This window comes from Vitis vinifera, chromosome 7 (genome assembly GCF_030704535.1).
Source record: "Vitis vinifera cultivar Pinot Noir 40024 chromosome 7, ASM3070453v1".
NCBI classification, from domain to species: Eukaryota; Viridiplantae; Streptophyta; class Magnoliopsida; order Vitales; family Vitaceae; genus Vitis; species Vitis vinifera.
Window position 1 is genome coordinate 19,846,187 of NC_081811.1, and position 19,782 is coordinate 19,865,968.

At 37.9% G+C, this 19,782-nt stretch overlaps 1 protein-coding gene across 2 annotated transcripts in view; it reads left to right on the forward strand.

Annotated features, from left to right (window-relative positions):
- Positions 1-672: 672 nt before the first annotated feature.
- The window catches only part of LOC100248257 (AUGMIN subunit 3), a 37,032-nt gene continuing 17,922 nt past the window's right edge, over positions 673-19,782 (forward strand). For both annotated transcript variants that reach the window (XM_059738246.1, XM_059738247.1), the window contains exons 1-4: positions 673-1,043; positions 3,705-3,741; positions 5,423-5,526; positions 16,616-16,811. In XM_059738246.1, coding sequence (XP_059594229.1) covers positions 868-1,043; positions 3,705-3,741; positions 5,423-5,526; positions 16,616-16,811 — 513 coding nt within the window. In that variant the 5' untranslated portion in view covers positions 673-867. The remainder of the gene's footprint in view (positions 1,044-3,704; positions 3,742-5,422; positions 5,527-16,615; positions 16,812-19,782) is intronic.

Consider the following 19,782-nt stretch of genomic DNA (forward strand, 5'->3'; position numbering starts at 1 on the left):
TGAAAAAAATTTAAGAAATAATAATTTTATGTAGAAAAGAAACAATAAAGTTGTTTTGAACCAATTTTTGTTCATAAATTTATAGTATTAATAAGTTTATTATTTAAGTTTTAAATTATTTTTAAAAATCAATAGACTTGTTAACTAATCAAACATATGAAGTCTATTTTAATTTTGAATTAATTTGCCTAGCAAAAAAAATTTGAAAAATAATGATTTTATGTGAAAGATAAATAATAGTGTATGTTTTTCTATTATTTTTAAAAATCGAAAACAAAAAATAATAGCCACATAGTATTATGGATATTTAAAAATTGTTTTTTACTTTAAAAAATAAAACATTATTTTTAAAGGTGATAACAGTTTTTACCGTTCTCTAATTTTTGTACAACAAAAATTTGTTTGAAAACCTAAAATATTTTAATCCGTTTTTAATATTTTTAAATATGTTTTAAAAATAATTTTTATATTTAGTGTTTTATTTTTAATAATTATTTTTAAAAATAATTATATATAAAATAAGTGAAAATAACATTAAACAACTAATACAATTTGTTATTAATATTCTAGAATTACGTATACACGTGCATCTTATACTAAGAGTACAGAGAGAAGCACGGGAAGAGTATTTTTTGTTAAAATAAAAAAGCTCGATTCAAATTCACGCGGAAACAAATTTTATATTTTGTTTAAAAAAAAAATTCCCCGTAATAAAAAAAAAAAAAAAAAAAATCGAAAACGACGAAGCTCTAGGCGGCATCTCAACTCAAAGGAGGCCGGCGCCAAACCACCCACTCCGGCTTCCACTCGTCAGATCTCCTCAATTTTGAAATGCAAGCCTTCCAGATCTGAGCCCATACGCCGACGATGAGTGGCGCCAGGCTCTGCGCGCTGTTGGGAGAATTGGGCTACGAAGGAGCTGAAGCTCTCGACCCAGACAGCTTCGAATGGCCTTTCCAGTACGAAGATGCTCGACCCATTCTCGATTGGATCTGCTCCAGCCTTCGCTCCTCCAATGTTCTCTCCCTCTCCGAGGTTTCTCAGTTACGTCTCTTCAATTCCTTTCACAATCTGTTTGTTTAGCTTACAAGAAAAAGTTTCTGAGGCGAAATGAAAATTAGGTCTATTTTTGTTGTTTTCGTCCACCAAAGCGAGGGTTAGAGTTCATTTGAATAGCTGTGACCCGGAAAAAAAATTGTGGAAATCAAATGAAAATTACTGAGAATTTTTTTTCTTTGGTTGTTTTCAGTAATGTGAGGATTTGAGTTTGTTTTTGAATACCGGTAAACCAGAAAAAAAAATCCAGAAACGAAATGAACATTATGGGGGTTTTTGTTATTTTCAGCAAAGTGAAAGTTTACATACCTTGAAAAAGGTCCCAGAATCAAATGAAAATTACTTAGATTTTTTGTTTATATAGCCAAAATGAGGATTTGGGGTTATTTGAATACCTGCAAACCAGAAAAATAAATCAGAAACAAAACGAAAATGGTAGTTTTCAGCTGTCTCCTTTTTCTTCATCTTTGGTTCCAAAGGCTGGGCCGTTAGATGATGGAGTTAGGGAACCAGCTCGTGGTTGAAGGTCGTGGATGGGATAAGATTGCGCGGTTGAAAGAGGGACTTCCTGGTGGGGCTTTGGGAGAAGGAAGTCGTCTGCTTAAGATGATGTTGAAGGATGGTTCTTTGCTGGCGTTTCCACAGAACTTTGAGGCAATTTCTTTGTGCAAAGACATCGTTGCCAGTTTTGGGGAGTCAGACACTTCCAAGATAAAGTCAAGCAGCTGCTCCATGGGGGAGGTGCTTCCTTCGGAGAATCTTTTTGATAAGCTGACTAGGTTCAGTAGCTTTTTGCGAATGCCAGTGGTGGGTTTCGAAAATGAGATCATGTCCCTGCTGAGGAAGGTGGACACAAGGAGAGGGACTGAAGACAAGGCGTGTTGTGCAGTGGGTGGTTTGCAGGGTGATTGAGAGCGATGGGAGAAAATTGTTTCTATGGGGTGTTGGGTTTGGTTGTTTTTCCTTGTTCTTTTTGTTCTTCTGCCGTGGTGCACTTTGTCTACTTTGTGTGTACACTGATGTGCTCTTTGGGCTTTTAATATATTCTCACTTTTACCTATCAAAAAAAAACTTTTTAGATTTATTTGAGAACTTGTGAACCAGAAAAAAATGTTGTTTTCGGGTTCAGTAAAGTCAGGGTTTGGATTTATTTGAATTCCTGTTAACCAGAAAAAATTCTGGAAAACAAATGCAAATTATGGAGATATTTTTTGGTTGATTTCACCATAATGAGGGTTTGGCCATATTGGAAATACCTGTAAACTAGAAAAAATTTAGAAAAACGAAATGAGAATTGGGGGTTAGGCTTCATTTGAATTTTATAGCCACTGTTTCTCTTTCTCTCTCTTCAAGATGTGGAATTTAGGGTGAATTGGTATTTTTTCTTTGATATTTTTCCTGCGTTTTTCTCAGAAGCTGAGGGTTAGGGTTTACCTTAAATTCTGGCACCTGCAGTTATTGCTTATGTATTCATATGAAATTTAGCATGAATAGTAGTTGTATTCTTAATAATAAAATAATTCTTTTATTTTCCCACGTTTCTCAGTTATGTCTTTGCTCTCTCTCTTCAGTTTTGTTCTCTCTATGAATGGTTAATCAGAATACTTGGGCAATGAAATGGAAATTACAGAAACTTTGGTGTTTTTGACCCCTGCATTTCCTGTGAAAATCAATCTGAGGGTTAGGGTGTTTTTGAATTGTCCATACATGGAGCCGGAGTTCTTGTTTATTTATTTATATTAATTGTAGGGACTTTGTATTTCTATTCCTAACAATAAACTATCTATATCTTCCCCATTTTCTTAGGAGCCAAACTGAGATAAAAAGAAAGATGTCAAAAGGTTTTGTTACCAATATTTTCCTAGGAACCAAACTGAGGGTTAGGGTTTATTTTTGGTTTATGCAAAAACTTAAGAAATAAAAGGGAGATTATGGACCTTCTTGTTATTTTTCTGAGAAAACTGAACTGATATTGGGGCTTATTTGAAATGTCCTACCTGCAATCCTCAGATTTTGCCTAACATGAATTTTGGACTGAATGGGTGTTTATATCCCGAGGCTTAGAATTTATGTGGAATGTCACAAAAGAAAACAATAGAAATTTTTGTTATTTTCCTACATTTTTTTTGTAAAGAAGCCGAGGTTATGGTTTTATACCTGCTGTCCTTGTATGTTTATTTATTTTCATTCTTTCGTCTTCTATTTAATTACCCAGAAAACTGAGGAGGTGAAATTAAAATCATACAATTTTTTTTAATTATTTTCATGCTTTGTCTGAGGAACAACTGAACTGAGGGTTAGGATTTGTTTTGAACATCCATATTCCTGCCTTAAGTTACTGTGTATGAATTTTAGAGTGGATTCAGATTTGTACTCCTTTCCCCCTTTGTTTGGTTACACAGAGAAGCGGGCAAGTGATAACAGATATCTCTGTTATTTCCTACATTTTTTTGGGAACCAAAACTGAGGGAATGAAAAGAAACAGGGAAATTTTTTTATTATTTTCCTTTACTTCATTAGGAACCAAACCTAGTGTTACCCTTTCATTTGAATTGTTTGTATCTGTGGTTCTTGTGTATTTTTTCAATGAAGACTTAGTTAACTGGTGCACATTCCTAATAAGTAATTATCTTGTATTTCCTATTCAGGTATGAGCAATTTCTAGAAGAAGGGAAGCTATTGGAGGTAATTTTTGTTATGCATCTAGTGTTATAGAATAGTCTCTTTGTCACATGTGAATGCTTTCATGTTTCTCTACAATTTCTTGTGGATGTTTATAAATGATTTTTATTTTTTATTTTATTTTTTCTTCAGTGAGCTTATGGGGATTTTTCACACTCTGATTTATCAAGGATAATTTTTTTTTTTGATAGGCAATGATAAAATTTTATAAATAGGAACCAAAAAAAATAACGCTCCAAAGTACGTAGGATCTATACAACAAGCACCAAAAGGCACATCCAAAAAGAAAGGACACAAAAAACAACTCCCTTCCCTTAGTGAGAGTTCAACTAATCAACAAAATCGATTAAATGCATAGTAATATCTATGTACAACTTCACCCATAGGAACAGATCACTGAATTTTTTTTTTTTCAAAGCATGATCTGACTGCTCTTCTGTATCAAAAGACCTTCAGTTCCTTTCTTTTCATATTGTCCAAAAAATACACAAGGGAGTTGCATTCCAAACCTTCTTACATCTTTTGCCCACAATGGATCCATGCCACCTTAAAAGAGTCTCTCTGATTGATGAAGGTTGTACCCAATAAACACTAAATAGAGCAAAAAGCAATTGCTATGGAATCCTTGTCTTGGTGCCATGATAGAGGATATGATCATTGGTTTCCTCAACTTTACAAAGATAACATTTGTTAGCCAATAACCCCTCTTCTTTGAAGCTGATCTAGGGTCAATATCTTTCCCCAGCTAGCTTCTCACATGAAGAAATTGACTTTGGAAGGTACCTATGGATTCCAAATTTCACTCATTGGATAAGGAATCGAAACCCTAGTTTTGAAGTAGCACCATAAAGACTTAACAGGAAATTTATCCTTCCTTGAATCCATCTGCACCACCTTGTCCTCCTACTTACTATTCACTGATGTTCCTTGTAACTTTGAAAGGAAAACCTCTACATTGTCCAACTCCCAATCATTCAAGTGTCTAGAACAAGGGTTTCAATGACCGCTTTCTCCTGTTTGGTCCTGTAAATGTGTCACCCAAGCATCCTTTGATATGACTAGGGCATACAAAGAAGGGAAAGATGCGTAGGAAAACTTATTCCCACATCACCTATCCTTCTAAAACTTCACCTTCCTTCTATTTCCCCAAAAAAAAAGAACTTTTTGCTATAAAAGGTGGCCAAATCCTTTTTGATAACTTCCCATAACCCAACCCCATATCTATCTCTCACTTCACAAGACCTTCGCACTCCTCCTTCCCCATATTTTCCATTTATTACTTGATTCAGATTATTCTTTCCTTTAGGATTTATTTGTTTTTGATGGGAAATGTTTGCAGGAAGAATGATTAAATTTCAAGCTCTGTTATTTTTTTCCTCTCAAATCTAAATGAAGAAACATGGTGAAAATTTTCCAATTTTCATGCTAAAATATCCATTGTAATAAAGGAGAATATCTTATCTTTTATGGAAAAACTTTCCATGACCTATTTCTATTGATACAAATATAACCTGTATGAAAAAGAGAGTTTTGCATGGATCACTCTTTCTTCGGGCCAACAGGTGTTTTGTGTTGTACAAGACATATTTGATAATATTGCATCTTGTACTGTTCTTTGCTGCATTTTTTGACCCACTCACGTATGCTTATGTATGCTCATTGATTGAATGACATGTCTTCACAGGGGGAGGACTTGGATTTTGCTTATGATAGCATTTCAGCCTTTTCAACCAGAAGAGACAACCAAGAAGCAGTTTTTGGGGCTGAAGAAGGGTTAAAAGATATAAGGTAACCTCTAATTAGAAAAACGGAGATATATATGTAGAGAATGATATCTAGTAATTGATTTTACGTTACATATATGTTCTTTATTCTTTGGTTTTTAGTCTTTTTTGTTCCGTTATTATATTTTTGCTATCTACAACTGATTGAAGAATTTATATGATGTCATGCTTGTTGACATTGAAGATGTTTTGCCATAGAAATTCTTTGTGAGATACGTTTGGAAAATCTTAGTACATTTATATTGCTAATTTGCCATAAAATGCATAATGGAGTTACAAAAGCTTTGGGGCTTTTTTTTCCCTTTTTCTTTACAGCTATAAACACATTCACATAAGGGAGAGGCAACGCAAACACCCCCCTATGTGGACCTATTTGATTGTATTTAAACAAGAGGATGATTGATACAAGAAGGATGTGTTCAATAGTGTGAAGAAAATTGACAAGAGTTTAAATATGATTAAAATTATCTATTTACCTTCTTCCACTATCAATTAATTATTTGGAGGATTCATTCGTTTTGTTGATCCTCATATAGGCTAATAAACACAATGTTTTATACAATCTCTTCTCATCATGAAGATGTTATCTAGTGTTAAGGTCCTTGCGCCCCCCCATGCACTTGATTTTGGTACAAGGCCTAATACCTCCTTCACCTGTATATCCTTGCTAATCAATTGGGTCAAAAATTTTATGATAGGGTGTTATTTAATGTTACTTCTTTAATATATTTCTGGATTCCCATTTAATTAATTAGTTTACCTAAACTACCAAAGCCACTTGAATGAATACCCATGGAGTTCTCTAATGTCTTTTTGTTGCCTTTTGAACTTGTATGGTGTGATATACACTTGGACTCTAAGGCTTGCCCGCACAATCATGCTAACTCCTTGGTGATTGCCTAAAAAATTTCCCTCATCCTCAAGGTCTACTGTTAGATTCTTCTAAATTTGCTCCTACAAAGTAAGAGCTTTTCCAATCAAAGAATATCACTTGGGGATATTTCCTCATACATATTCTATGATGGCTTTAGGAGTTGGAGTAAGAGAATGCCTTTATTAGATATTGGTGGAAGGGCAATATTTTTCTTGAGGAAAGATGCATGAAAATCTGGGTGGATGAGAGACCTTTGTGGCACATCAACCTTGTATATAAATGGTATTAATCTTTGAATTAATATGAATGATCTGAAAAATGTGATGGATAATTGTTGTGATAAGTGGACCAAACATCTACCTCAAACTCTTTATCCTCTTGATGTTGATCAAACTCCCTTTTCATGTGTTATTAATACTCGCTTTATTGTTCATACAATGAGTGAAACACTCAGTCCCTTCCCTTATGATATCTATCACACCCGTTTTTTGGGTTTGGTACTTGTGAGGCCTTATAGACATTTCTTCATTATGTGATTGATCACCTCCATTCGATTTTGGGTTTTTTATGAGTATAGAAAATTAAAATCAACAGTAAGGAGCTTATGGAGTACTTGAATTGGGCATTCACATGGTTTGAGTAGTTGCAGGGTTAAAAATTGATGTGGAAAAAAGCATGTTGATCATCAAGAGTTTGGGATGTAGCAGTTGGGTGTATTGCTAATGTGGAGGACCTAGTTAGGGTATTGGCTTGTAGAATAAGTACCCTTGTTGCCAGTTATTTGGGCCTTCCTTGAGGAGTTCCTTTGAGATCATGAGTTTGGATAGGATGGAGGAAGGATGTCAGAAACAACTTGCTATATGGAAGAGATAGGACATAGCAAAAAGAGGAAGACTAACTCTGATAAAAAAAATACTCTATTTAGCTTATGAATATACTTTATGTCATTATTTTTCATATCGAGAAAGGTAAGTTTAAGGCTGGAAAAGATTTAAAAGATTTTCCCTCAAGGGGGAGGGGCACTTTAGAAAAAGTTGGATTTGGTGAATTAGTCCAAAGTGTGCATGTATAAGATGAGTTAGGGCTTGGGTATCAGAATTTAGAAGTTGGCCCATTTTTAACAAGGCTCTTCTCAGCAAATGGTTTTGGAGTTCACTATTTATAGTGAATCTCTTTGGAAGTGAGTGATTATAGAGAAGTATGAGGAAAAAGAGGAGAGATGGTGCCTTGGAGGAGTGAGCAAAGGGTATGGGGTGAGCGTGTTGAAGATAATCATAAGTGGGTGAGAGGCCTTTGATACTAAAACCATTTTAGGGTTAAAAACAGATAGAGGGTGAAAATTTGGAAGGATAGATGTTGTGGTGACTTATCCTTGGGAGAGACTTTTCTTGCGTTGTTCTTAATAACCGCTGCCAAAGGCGTATGGGTGGAGGTGCGAGAGTAGGTAAGGGATTGGGGTTGCTGGAACTTCAAGTTCATAAGGTAGATTCATGACAAGGAGCTAGACAAAGTGGAGACCTTTTTTAGGACATTGCAAGTGCAATTGATTTGTAGGGATGTAAAGAATAAAAGAGTTTGGTTGAACTTGAAGTGTGATAAATTGTGAATTAAATTTTTTATTTCTCTTTCTCTAATGGAAGAATGTAGGTTAGAGTCCTTGGGTTCCTATGATGGTCAATTTTGTTGCTTGGGAAGCTACATGGGGAGAGGTATTGACGTTCGATCAACTTAAAATGGGGGGTTGGAAGATGTTGAATGGATGCTATTTGCGCAAAGGAGAAGAAGAAATAGTTGATCCTGTCCTTCTACATTGCTCGAGAATAGTTATGTTGTGGTGACTAGTTTCTACCCTATTTGGAATAGAGTGGGTGATGCACTCCTTTGTAAGAGATGTCCTTTTGAGTTGATGTGGATCCTTTGTTGGAAAGAAGAGGAAGAAAGCTTTTGTATTGGTTTGCATTTATAGTGGAGGAGTTTAAGTCATATTATGATAAGATCTTGTATTTTGGGGGTAGGATCTCTCATCTTTCTTGATCTATTTATCAATATTTAATATATCTTTGTTTTGATTAAAAAAAAAAGAAGCGGAAGAAAGCTTGGAGAGCAACACTTTTGTACTTATTTTGAACCATATGGAAGGAGAGAAGTAGGAGATCATTTGATAATACTGAAAAAAGTAGGTAAAGTAATCAAACAATCATTTATGTATCATTTTTTTAGAGTAGGTTAGAGTGTATATAGGAGATTTTTTTTTTTTGTCATAGAACTTATGAATTGGTTAAGCTTTAAGTAAGGCTAGGTTTTTTGTGTATCCCTTTACTGTGTTTGGCCTTTTGGTACCTTGTATAGACTGTGTATGCTTTGGTGCATCCTTTTGTTAGACATTGTTAATATATTTGATCTTTGCTTATTAAAAAAAATAAAATAAAATCAATTGAAACAATGCTTGCAACAAGCATTTTCAAATGTGGATTACAATCATAAACAATTGATTGCAGCTTGCCATGGGTTCATGGAAATATAAAAACTTGATAAGAACACTTTGTGGTACACTTTTAGTCATATATGTTTTAAGAATTTGGATAATGTGTGCTTACTTGATAGCTTATTTGCCCCAACATAGAGGTTGTCTTTCTTCTAGTTGCCAGAAACCCACTAATGCAATCCATGCATATTTCAGACAAAACTTGTGTGGATATTGGCAATGGTTCTAGCAACTTAATGGGAGATATATTCTGACTTGTGGTGCTGATATCTTTGGCATTGCTTAATGAACTCCTTGATTGTCACACTACTCTTGAGTTTATCTTTTTTTGTGACACCTGAAAGAAAGGCTTCCTCCTTATTTCAGTGATTCTGATTTTGATGTGAAGGTGTAACCTTCAGTGTTGCTATGTGAACATTGTTAGTGATAAAGTATGTTGCCTATTTCTGCCTGTGTTACTCCAGTCATACTAGTAATTGATTGGAAATATGATTAGCTGACATGACAAGTGAAGTCAGGTCAGGTGGATTTAACTGCATTGTTGAAGAAAGGCCTTGAATTTCAGACTGCAGGTCTTTGGTGACTAGGTTATAGCAACAGCACTAATCTATGTCTGGTATTACATTTGGGTAATAATAAGGATATTTTAATCAGTGCCACACAATTGAGATCAACTCAAACCTAAAAGGCTAAACCACATAACGATAGATGGAAACTAAAGAGACTTTTATTTATTTATTTTTATAATAAAAACATAATTCAATATTCAAAAAGTTGCCTCTTTGGTTCAGGATGCATGATTAGGTACTCCCTTCGAATTTCAGAGGTTGTTTGGCAATGGCAATGAGAATTGTTTACTGTTTCTGGAAACAGAGAAAATGGAAATAACACTAAAAACATGAGCAGTGACGTGCCTTCAAACACACACACACACACACACGCACAAATATATGTATGTTTGCATGTATACCATTCTTGAAATATTCCTTGAGTTTATTCTGAGAGCTTTAAACTACTGTTACCATGTTTTCAAAGATGTAAACACTATAACAGTTTTTTTTTTTGATACGTAAACCAAATATGTATTAAAAAAGAGGCCAATAGCCACACAACATACAGGAGATATACAAGGCAGCTATAACCTCTCAACAAAAAACAAAAGAGACCAAGAAGACCTCACCCCCCCTAAGTGGATGCTAGCCACTCTAAAAATCCTAGAAGGGAGAGGGAGTCATCTCCAATATCCAATCTAGACCAACCCCACAAATTACAAACAAAAAAATTCTTTAGCTTCTGAATATGTAGCACACCCCCCTTAAAGGCTAATCTATTCCTTTCTTTCCAAACCGTCCAAAATATATATAACGGGATGGACTTCCAAATCTTTTTCATTTTTTTCCCCACAAAAGGACCTCTCCAGCTAAATAAAACCTCCTTTACAGTTTCTGGAAAGACCCACTTTACACCTATAAGCCCAAGGACTAACTCCCAAAGGGCTCTAACCACTATATAGTGAATAAGGACATGATTTACAGATTCTTCTGCACAACCACACAAAAAACAACAATTAGGGAATTGCCATCCTCTTCTTTGAAGTCTGTCAAGCGTTAACACCTTCTCCCACGTAGCCTCCCACGCAAAGAAAGCGACTTTGGTAGGAACACTATCCACCCAAATGCATTTTTCCGGAAAAACGGTGTCAATGGGATTGACTAAACAACTGTACGCTTTCTTGACTTTAAATTGACCGTTTTTTCCTCCCTTCCAAGAGACTGAATCTTCCTCCAAAGACGGCCTAAGCCCTCTCAGCTTAAGGAGCAGATCTCCTACCATGCCCACCTCCCAGTCATTAAAATTCCTCAAGAATCTTAGATTCCAACCTCCTTGATCAGAATTCTGATCCCACATCTCCTCCACAGTAGCATTCCTGTTAGCAGCCAAGGCAAAGAGGTGCGGGAAAGTTTGGGACAACGCTGTACCCGCACACCACACATCAGTCCAGAATCTGATTTTAGTGCCCTTCCCCACCATAAACTCTAAATTATCCCAACACCAATCAGTTTCCTTCATGATCTCCTTCCACAACCCTACTCCAAACGCCCCATTAGGCTTTTTAGACCTCCATCCATACTCTTCTTGCCCAAACTTTGCCAAAATCACCTGCTTCCAGAGATTCTCTCTATCACAGGCAAACCTCCATATCCATTTACCAAGCAAAGCTTTGTTCAGGAGGCCCAGCTTCCTCAAACCAAGCCCACCCCTCCCTTTGTCCCCACACACTATCTCCCATTTCACCAAGTGTACTTTCCTCTCCATATTTCCCCCTCCCCATAGGAAGTCTCTTTGTAATTTTTCTAGCCTTCTAACAACGATCTTAGGCATCCGAAAAAGAGACATTTGATAAATGGGTATGCTGGCCAGGGTGCTTTTAATAAGAGTGATTCTCCCACCTTTGGAGATAAATTGCCTTTTCCATAGCGCGAGTCTTCTCCTCACTCTTTCTTCCACCCCATCCCACATCGAAGAGGCCTTGTTAGGAGCCCCTAAAGGTAGGCCCAAATATTGGGATGGCAAAGATCCCACACGACACCCTAACTCCACTGCCAACTCCTCAATATCATCCACCTCACCCACCGGGATGATTTTACTTTTACTCAAATTAATCTTTAGCCCCGACGCCGCTTCAAACTAGAAGAGGATTCAACTTATATGACTTAGATGCTCTTTATTAGCCTCACAGAAAATAATTGTATCATCAGCAAAAAATAAATGAGAGATGTTCAAAGCAGTCCTTCCTCCCTCCTGAATGCTACACCCTGATAGGAATCCCCCTTCAACAGCTCTCCTTATAAGGATACCCAACACTTCCATTCCCATGACAAAGAGGTAAGGAGATAGAGGATCTCCTTGGCGGAGCCCCTTAGTACTCGGGAAAAAACCAGCAGGAACCCCATTCACTAGGACAGAAAATTTGGCTGAAGATATGCAACTCCACATCCAACCCAACCATTTTTGCCCAAAGCCCATTTTTTGGAGAACCTTCATTAAGAACTGCCAATTCAAGCTGTCATAGGCTTTCTCAATGTCCAATTTGCAAATGACCCCCTTCTCTTTTCTTTTTTGCCACGAGTCTATCACCTCATTTGCAATTAGGGAGGCATCAAGAATCTGTCTGCCCATCACAAAAGCATTTTGAGCAGGGGAAACCACTTTCCCAATCACTTTTTTCAGCCTATTAGCAAGGACTTTAGCCAATAATTTATACAACCCCCCCCAAGAGACTAATAGGTCTAAAGTCCCCAATATCTTCAGCCCCACCTTTCTTAGGGATCAGGACCAAGAATGTATTATTTAGGCTCTTGAGAAAAGTGTTCTGCTCATGGAACTCCTTAAACATTGCCAAGATCTCCTCTTTAACAAAACCCCAGCAACTTTGCCAAAAGGCTACTGTAAAACCATCCGGCCCCGGGGCTTTATCCCCATTCATCTCCATCAATGCTGAATGAACCTCCGCCTCAGAGAAAGGAGATTCCAGATTTTCTGCTTCTTGTTGGCTGATCTGATCTAAATGCAGCCTCCCAATGTCAGCCTGCCAACCCGAATCTTTTGAAAGCATCTGCTGGTATGCGTTTGCCAATCCTTCCCTCACTTCCTGCTCCTCAGAAAGACACACCCCATCAATCTTAATTCTGTCCAAATAATTATTCCTGCGATTTGCATTTGCCATACGGTGGAAATAACCCGTGTTTCTGTCCCCTTCCCTTAGCCAGATCTCCCTTGATAATTGTCTCCAATGGGTTCTTCCAAAAGCACCCGTTTTTTATAATTTTCCTTGGCCTCCTTTTTTAATTCCGTTTCCTCCACTGACAGAATTCTTTCACTTTCCACACGGTCCCAGAATTCCACTTGTTGCAAAGCTGCCGCTTTATTACACCCCAGATTCCCGAACACCTCCTTGTTCCAAACTTTTAATTTCTGTTTAATTTCCTTCAGCTTAGTAGCCAATCTAAAGCTAGCGCTGCCTCTCACCTCAACCTCCCACCACCAACTTCGAATCATATCTTGGAAGCCCTCAACCTTAAGCCACATGTTCTCAAATTTAAAGGGAGAGGGACCTCTTCTCAGACCACCACCCTCTAGTAAGACAGGGAAGTGATCAGATAAAGGCCGAGACAATCTACTTTGAAGAACGCTACTGAACTGATCTAGCCAACTAGTATTCACCAAGAACCTATCCAATCTAGCCCAAGACTGATTGTTAGGACCCCCACTCCAAGTAAACACTCCCCCTTGCAGAGGAATATCCATCAGCCCTAATTCATCAGCAATCTGAGCAAATCTCCTCATAGCTGAAGTTATTCTCCCTTGCCTGCTCCTTTCTCTTTGGAACAGGGTGATGTTAAAGTCACCCCCTACACACCACGGGTCTTCCCAGAGGCCTCTGATCGCCCCAATCTCTTCCCACAAACACTCCCTTTCCTCTTTAGTGAAAGGTCCATAAACTCCCGTGAACACCCATACAGTTCCATTTTCCACATTTTTGAATCTGCAAGATAAAGAGAATTGGCCCTCCTCCCAATCCAAAATCTCCAATGTCCTTTTATCCCAACATATCAGAATTCCTCCCGCAGCCCCACTCACGTCCAGGGCCCTCCAATCTAAAAATCTCCCCGAACCTAAGCTTCTCACCACCCCCTCCGACATTGATTGGATTTTTGTTTCCTGGATACACATTAAATCCACCCTCTGATTCCTTATAAATGTCTTAATGATTTTCCTTTTCACTTTTTCATTCGCCCCCCTCACATTCCAGCTCAACAATTTTAGCTTCATTAAACCACTGTAATTTGGCACCCTTTACCCTGTGATGGGTCTTTCTGCTTCCTTCCCTTCTCATAATTCACTGAGCACTCCAACCTCTTTAATTCCCTTTCAAACTTTGACTTTTCTAGCAACACCTTACCATGTATTCTCTCCCTTCTTTTTCTGATTTTAATCAAAAAATCCAGGATTTCCTTTTCTAAACCCTCAGTCAAAAATCCCAAGAAGTGACTGAATTTTGCCAGGCTGCTTTCCTCCCATCTATCCTCCTTCTCTCCCCTAACAGCTTGAGGATCATTCAAACCTAAACCCCGCTCCTCACCCCTATACTTATCGCTGCCACCATTAGTCTCTACCAAATCCCAACAGCTGTTTACATTCTCCTCTGATCCTTCTCCAGGTAAGACACACAAGGGAACCTCAAATTGAGGCTCCACCCCAACATTCCTTGAACGATCATAATGCTCCCCCTCCGGAGCCCGATAAAAAATAAAAGGAATAAGATGAGAAGACCCAGAAACCCTTTCACCCCTCAACAATGGGACAGACCCGTACCTCAGAGCTTCCTCAACTAGCGTCGAGTCTGTCACCGAGTGCAAGATCTTCATATTTCGCTTCCTCAAGTCCTCTGTCTCCCAGTTTTTGAGAATTTCTTCCTCCGTGTTGCTCTCGCTATTGGAAAGTGGAGGGGCCGACGAACACACCTTCATCTGATGGCCTTTGTTAGTGTCTTGGAGCAGTGGCTTGCTTGGGCTGTCATCTAGATCCATTCCCCCGTCGCACGATGGGCTTTCCTCCTCAGCAGTCCACCATTTTTTCGACGGCCCAGCCTCAGGCCCAGCTACTTCACCCATCACTTCTTTTAGCTTTAAGTTTCGGCCCACTGTTGCCCCTTGAGCGTAAAGCCCACCCCCCTCTTTTTTTCTTTTGAGCCCAAATCTAGGCCTGAAGAATAAGGCCCAAGCTCCACAACGTCCATGATTGGACGGGCCCCCGATCCTCCTTGAGCCCGTTTGGCAAGCACCCGGCCCACCCCTCCCTCCTGAACCCCCATCCTTTCTTCTGGCAGGAGTAGCGCCTCGAGCCGTGTGCTTTCCAACTCCTTCTCCACTCTTGTGTCAGCGCGTGAAACACCATCACCCCTAACCTCTCCTCTTGTACTCTCTTTCGCTTCACGCCTATTTTCCTGAGCCTTTCTCAAAGCCGGTTTCAGCTCCCACCAGAGGACAAGAGAGTACACCTTCTCCTCAACTGCAATCTCCAACACACTTGGCAAGTCTTCCCCATCTGTTCTGATCAAGATCCGAGCCCATTGAAGCTCCTGCAGCTTTTCCGTCCGAGGGTCCATTGCTATAAATCCGCCACACTCCTCCCCCACTCTTCTCAAAATGGTCGGGTTCCATAGCGATAATGGTAACCCTACAATCCTGACCCAAACTTCATTTGTAATCTCCCCCTCTTCCGAACAACCGTTCCTAGGGTTCCATCTCTCTAATCCCAAATGAAACCCACCAAACGATCTTTTCCCAGAGGACATTACCCTAATAGCTTCACCCAAAAGCTCGAACTCCAGCAGAACCCTGTTCTTTTCCGGCCTTGCCAGCCCCAGGTTGCCTTTCAGCCCCCAAACTTTTGCCAGTGTTCGCCCCAAAGTTTCCAGGTCCTCTCCTCCTGCTGAGCTAGGGTCCCAACTCCCAATAATGCAGTGATCCAATTTTCGCAAATTGTTTTGGATTTCCTCCTTTCTCACCTCCATTCTAACTAGTTTTCTATCTCTATTCTTCTGTCTCTTCACCACTTCCGCGTACGATATTTCCAAACCAAGTTTCCCTCCACCCCACTCTGATTGCTTGTGCTCCTTTCTCCCATTGAAACCTCCCATTTGTTGTAGTTTCTCCGCCATGGTCACCCATCCCCCCTTTTCTCCCCTACCTTTCGGAATAATAATACTATGCCTCTTCTTCTCCAGATCGACCACCCCCAGCCTGAGAAAAAGTCCCGCTTTGTTCTCGCCACGCACCAGGGAGTAGGATCTCCCATTTTCTTTCCAATCCCTTTCCCATTTTCCTCCTTTCCCATCCTTAATACAATGGTCTAAGCTCTCCAAGAGGAACCCTAGACTCGTCGATCCCAATCTAACCCAAGAAGAGATCCCTTTCTTTTTCTCCCAGATCGCAACTTGGATTTTTCCCCTTTTCTCTTCTAAATCGATCTCGAAAGTCTTGGATTCCATGACGAAACTGTTCCTCTCCCTTTTCCTTCGCTTCGTCGCACTCTCGTCTCCCTCATCACCTCCGCTCTCTCGCTCTCTCTCTCGCTCTCTCTCTCGCTCGCTTTCTCCCATGAGATCTTATTACTCATTAACACTATAACAGTTGAAATGACCAAATGTTAATTGTTCTCATTTTTGAAGATGACAATGTTTTTGAAAGAACCATTTTCTGGTGTGTTGGATGCTGAATTTTTATTTTTTGTTTTTTGGTTTTGTTTTTGTTTTTTAAACTCTGATTGGGTGGTCATTTGTGAGACTCCTGTATGCTAGAGTTCCCCCTGTTTTGGCAAATTGAACATATTTTTATTGGCTATAAAAATTTATTACCAGTTTTATCTAGCTTTGGTCAAGTTTCTACTTTGTTTTATGGATATATCAACATTTTATGATGCTTGTTATGGGTAGAATATTTTGGAACTGCTCAAACATGCTAGTCCCAATTTATATATATATATATATATATGCGCGCGCGCGTGTGTGTGTATGTATTAGTCCCATAAATTTGATATGGAATGCATTAAAAAGATAATGTTCAATAAAATTTTCCTAGTATATGTTTGTAGTTGTACCATTTTAGCAAGTGATGATTTCTGTGTTACCATATTCTGGTTCCCATACTGATATATTCCTTTCATCTTAAGGGATGCAACTCAAGCTTATAAAGCTGAAGCTTTGGAGTTGCAGCGACAGCTTAGGCATCTGCAGTCTCAATTTGATATGCTCACTGGTCAGGCTTCAGCTTTGATCCAGGGAAGGAGAGCACGAGTTGCTGCAACATCTACTGTCAATGGACAACTTACTATGATCGATGATAGCCTTTCAGCAAGGAATTTACAGGTACACAGTATACATTGAGGGTAGATATTTGATTGATCCTGACATTATAGTAATTGATTCTTGTGGTGTGTGGACATTGCCATAGATGGTAATGGGATGTGATGTAATCCCTTCCCTCATCCGTGCTGTAGGATCTTGGGATCTTCACTTAGGAGCCTGTCAGAATACATTTTTGAGAGGTTCTTGTGGAGTATTAGATGACATAGGGAGCCAATTCAATAATGAAAGAGTAGTACCAGTATTTAATATAAACACATTGTATCATATTTTTGGGTTGATTTTCTGGGGTCTGGGTTGGGATTGATTTTGTGTGTGGCTATAGGGTGCCGCCTCTGCCAGTTCTGCTAGGGCTGTCAGTACAGGCTTGGATGTTTTCTTGGTTTAGACTGGTTATTGTTCTCTGTTTATTAATTTAAATTTTCCTAAGTACATAGCTATCCCAGCGTAGAAAAACCAAAGAGTGGATAACTGCAACTTGTAGTATCCGGATTATCATCCTCTGGGATCGACTAAAGAGTTGCTAGTGGTGTATGTTCAAGAATGAGTTTTTGAACTAAATCCTAATATCAACGACTTGTATTTTATAGATTCAATTTTAAAAGCAATGTAAGAAAATTAACTGGGGAAAAGTCATATATCTAAACGTCTAGAATATTGACAATCCAATTTTGGAATTAAAATTAGAGAGAACATGGGTTCCTTTTAGTGATCTTAGGGTTTGAGGATTAAGGTCATCCATGATCAAATTGAGTTCTATAACACATTTTTGCATTCGAAACCTAATAATTCCTTCTAACTCCGGTCCCCAAATACCATCAAGATAATGATTCAAATTAGGGTTTTGAGTTGAATCATTAAGGTTTCACTTATCTTGTGGATTTCACTTTAGTGTAGATAATGATAAGTTAAATAGAATTAACTAGTGATTAATGGTTTCCAAGCATCACTAGTGCCCAAATAAATGGCTACCATATCCTCCCCCAAACTACATAGAAAGTCTCTTTCTTATTGGATCTAACATAAAACCCAGCTAGATCTTTTTAGTTTTGCCAATTCCATTGTTCCTCATGTTGTTGCTACACTTTTATGCTTCAATTCCAGATTTTTTACCTTAGCTTCTCATGGTTTGGTTGTCTCACACACACGTTCCATAAGAGAATTTTTGGCAAATATATTGATAATAAATAAAAAGTAAACCAAGAATGAAAACAAACCACAAACTTATCTTCTTCCTCTCTTTGTTTTGCTATCTTCCATCATATCTTCTATAAATATAAAACTCTACACATAATGCAAAACCCTATGAATAACATGTGACACCTCCTAATTAGCCACTTATTATAAAAAGAACACGATAAAAAAAATCTGAAAATACGAAAAATTGTTCGAGTTCTAAATCTCTCAGGTTAATTTGAAACTGATGATTGCTGATTTGAAAAAATTGGAAAGGTTGATTTCGAATTAGAATGTTGAATTTGAAATCCTGAATTGCTGAATTTGAAATGCCACTTGTGACTTGAAAATTTTCAAATTCACCTACTGGTTTTCCCCATTTTTCTTCCTCTGATTCAAAATGTTGTTTTCCAATTTGAAAATTTCGAATTGGACCACTTGTTTGCCTCTTCAACTTCCTTCTTCCCTTTTTGCTTAGGTTTTGACTCCAAAACTTGTCTTTCAAAGGTTGATTGTCATCTTTTCCCTTTCCTTAGTCTTCTTTTGCCGTTCCTCTTGATTGTAGCTTGGATTCCATGCCTTTGGTTCTTTTCTTCTTTCACAAGCCTCAGATCTCCCCTTTGAGTATGTTTGAGCCCTCCTTCAATCCTGGCTGTTGAGTGTGCTCGGATTACATCCTTTCGCTTCTATTCCTGCCTTTGACTCAAGATAGTACATTAGTTTCACAAAATAGTATAGTGACATAAATTTAAGCTAATGCTAGTGATTTTGCCTCTTTTCACGCCTAAAACATATTATTTATCCCTTTTAAGAGCACATATTTGGTCACCAATCAGCTGTCAATCCAGGCTTGGATGTTTTGTGCTTGTTGAGAAACTAACAAATGTTAGGAATTTTTTCCAGTAAAATTTTGTCCCTGTCCCCATTCTTTTAACCTCCCTGGTCTTTTGGCTGAGACTATTATAACCTTCCTAGTCTCTTGGATGAGACTAAGAGGGCTTTTGGTAAGATTGAGGACTCATGATTTAATGGCTTAAGTTGACTTTAAGTTAAATTATGCTTAGGTCATTAAGTCACATTAAGCCATTAAGTTCATTTATCAAAGTTATTTTTAACTTTAAATTATAATATTAAGTTATTTTACCAAACATACTTAATATGCTTAATAACTTAAGTTAAGTCATTAAGTCATATTAAGTTATTTAGTTGATTTGATCAAATACCCTTCAAGTTGTGGATTTAGGACCATCAAGGAGGAGAAAAATTTTGTGTAAAATTGACCTTGTGAAAACATTGATGATTTGACTAAGGTACTACTTTTTTTTTGTTGCCACTGTCCTTGCATGGATTTCCTGTTTGCTGTGGCACAGACACCTCAAATTATAGAAACTTTTGTCAACATATTGGTGACTAGACAATTGAATAAGATTGAGTGGTTTCTAGCTTCATGGAAACAGAGGAATTAGAGAGCTTCTTATTGTGTGAAATTTAATTTTAGGGCAGTTAGGATATGATTATTAGATCTTCATATGTTTGGTATTTTTGAATTTAGTAATTTTTTGATATCTCTATCTTTGTTTTGCTCTGATGGAAATTATTTTATTTTTATTTTTTCTATTTATTGGTTTTTATTTTTTAAAGTTGTATTTTTATATGTATCTAGCATTTTCTTTTTATGACTTTTGTGGTTTATGTGCACTTTATATAAATTTTTTAATACACGTTCCTGTATCAATAAACATAGTCACTTATTTTAAAACAAACCATGAGTTGCTAATATTTGATTTTCCATCTGGCC